Here is a 1,700-nt window from a genome sequence, read left to right as displayed (position 1 = left end):
TCGTCAACGGTTACCCGCAACCCTTGGCCTTCTTCAGCAAGAAACTCAAACCGCGGAAACCAGGTACAGCACGTTCGACAGGGAGCTCCTCACCGTCTACCTCACCGTCCACCACTTCAGATACATGCTTGAACGAATGCCCTTCACCATCTCAACGGACCACCAGCCCCTGATCCCCGCTTTCACGAAGTCTTAAGACGCATGGTCCTCTCGCCAACAATGACACCTGGCAGCCATCGCAGAATTTGGCTGCACTATCAGCTACATACCAGGTAAGAAGAACCCCGTCGCCGACGCCCTCTCCAGGATCGAGATCAATGGGGTCCACCTGGGGATCGACTAAGCAAACCTCGCCGTAGAACAGCAGAATGACCAAAAGACCCAAGTCTATCGTACGACAGCATCAACGCTACAGACGAAGGACATTCCCCTCGGACCGGCCGGGGAAACCATCCTCTGTGACACCAGCACGGGCCGCCCATGCCCATGGATTCCCACCTCCTGTAGAAGGAAGATCTTCGACGTCATCCACGGATTATGACACCCCTCGGGTCGCACTACAGCCAGTTTATTATCTGAAAAACTCATCTGGACAGGAATCAAGAAAGACGCCCGTAAGTGGGCGAGAACCTGCATTAACTGCCAGATGAGTAAAGTGTTCGCCATACTGAGTCGGGAGTCGGCAATTTTCCCCAACCCAAGAGACAATTCACATACATCCATGTGGACGTCGTGGGACCTCTGCCACCTTCAGGTTCTGCAAGATACCTCCTGACGATCGTCGACTGCTCCACTAGATGGTTAGAAGCAACTCCGATGTCCGAAGCAACCACCCACGCCTGCGCCGAAGCTCTCCTGTCGAGTTGGATCAGCCGCTTCGGTGTCCCCGACGATATGACGATGGATCGAGGTTCCGCTTTCTAATGAGAGATCTGGCTCTCTCTGGCAAACCTGATGGGAATGACACTCCACAGCACCATGGCATACAACCCTGCAGCGAACGGCAAGGTCGAGAGAGCTCATCACACACTTAAGGCAGTCCTGATGGCGAGATGTACGGACGATCATTGGAAAGCACAACTCCCGTGGGTCCTCCTTGGCCTTCGCACCGCTCCCAGGGCATACGGCGAACCTTCTCCTGCGGAGAAGTTATACGGCGAGGCACTTACATTCCTTGGCGAATTCTTCCCTGCAACTACCGACGACACCAAGCTGGATCACCTGAGAGAAATTGCTAAGAAATTCAGACCATACAGGAAAACATATGAGGACAGAACCAGACACTTCACGCCCAAGAACCTAGACGACTGCGACTACGTCTTTATCCGGGTCGATGCTCACTGCCAACCCCTGACTAGACCTTATTGCGGTCCTTACTAGGTTGTCAGAAAAACAGCCAAATCTTTTCTCCTGAACGTCCACAGATAAGAAGATTGGGTGACGATCTACCGATTAAAACCAGCATACCTTGAAAGCAACAAGAAGATCACTGTGGGCCCTGGTAGACCCAGGATTCCACCTCAGAACAAATCATCCACCAGACGGGAGAAAACCACGCAACAACGGGGGAAAACGATTCCTCTGAATCAGAGCAACCTTCCCCTCCGCTCAAGAACCAGAGGGGAATTATGTCGCCCTCCATGATACAGGGATTAATCACATCAACCATCCACGATGGCCGCTGTCTGGTGGGGGAGTAC

At 53.1% G+C, this 1,700-nt stretch overlaps 1 protein-coding gene across 1 annotated transcript; it reads left to right on the top strand.

Moving 5' to 3' along the window:
- The first annotated feature begins 978 nt into the window (after positions 1 to 978).
- LOC137635342 (uncharacterized) lies at positions 979 to 1,380 on the top strand. Its single transcript, XM_068367812.1, has one exon. The coding sequence runs from the start codon at positions 979 to 981 to the stop codon at positions 1,378 to 1,380; it is 402 nt and encodes a 133-aa protein (XP_068223913.1).
- Positions 1,381 to 1,700: the final 320 nt, after the last annotated feature.

This window comes from Palaemon carinicauda, chromosome 3 (assembly GCF_036898095.1).
Source record: "Palaemon carinicauda isolate YSFRI2023 chromosome 3, ASM3689809v2, whole genome shotgun sequence".
Taxonomy (NCBI): domain Eukaryota; kingdom Metazoa; phylum Arthropoda; class Malacostraca; order Decapoda; family Palaemonidae; genus Palaemon; species Palaemon carinicauda.
This window is presented reverse-complemented; position numbering and strand designations above follow the sequence as displayed.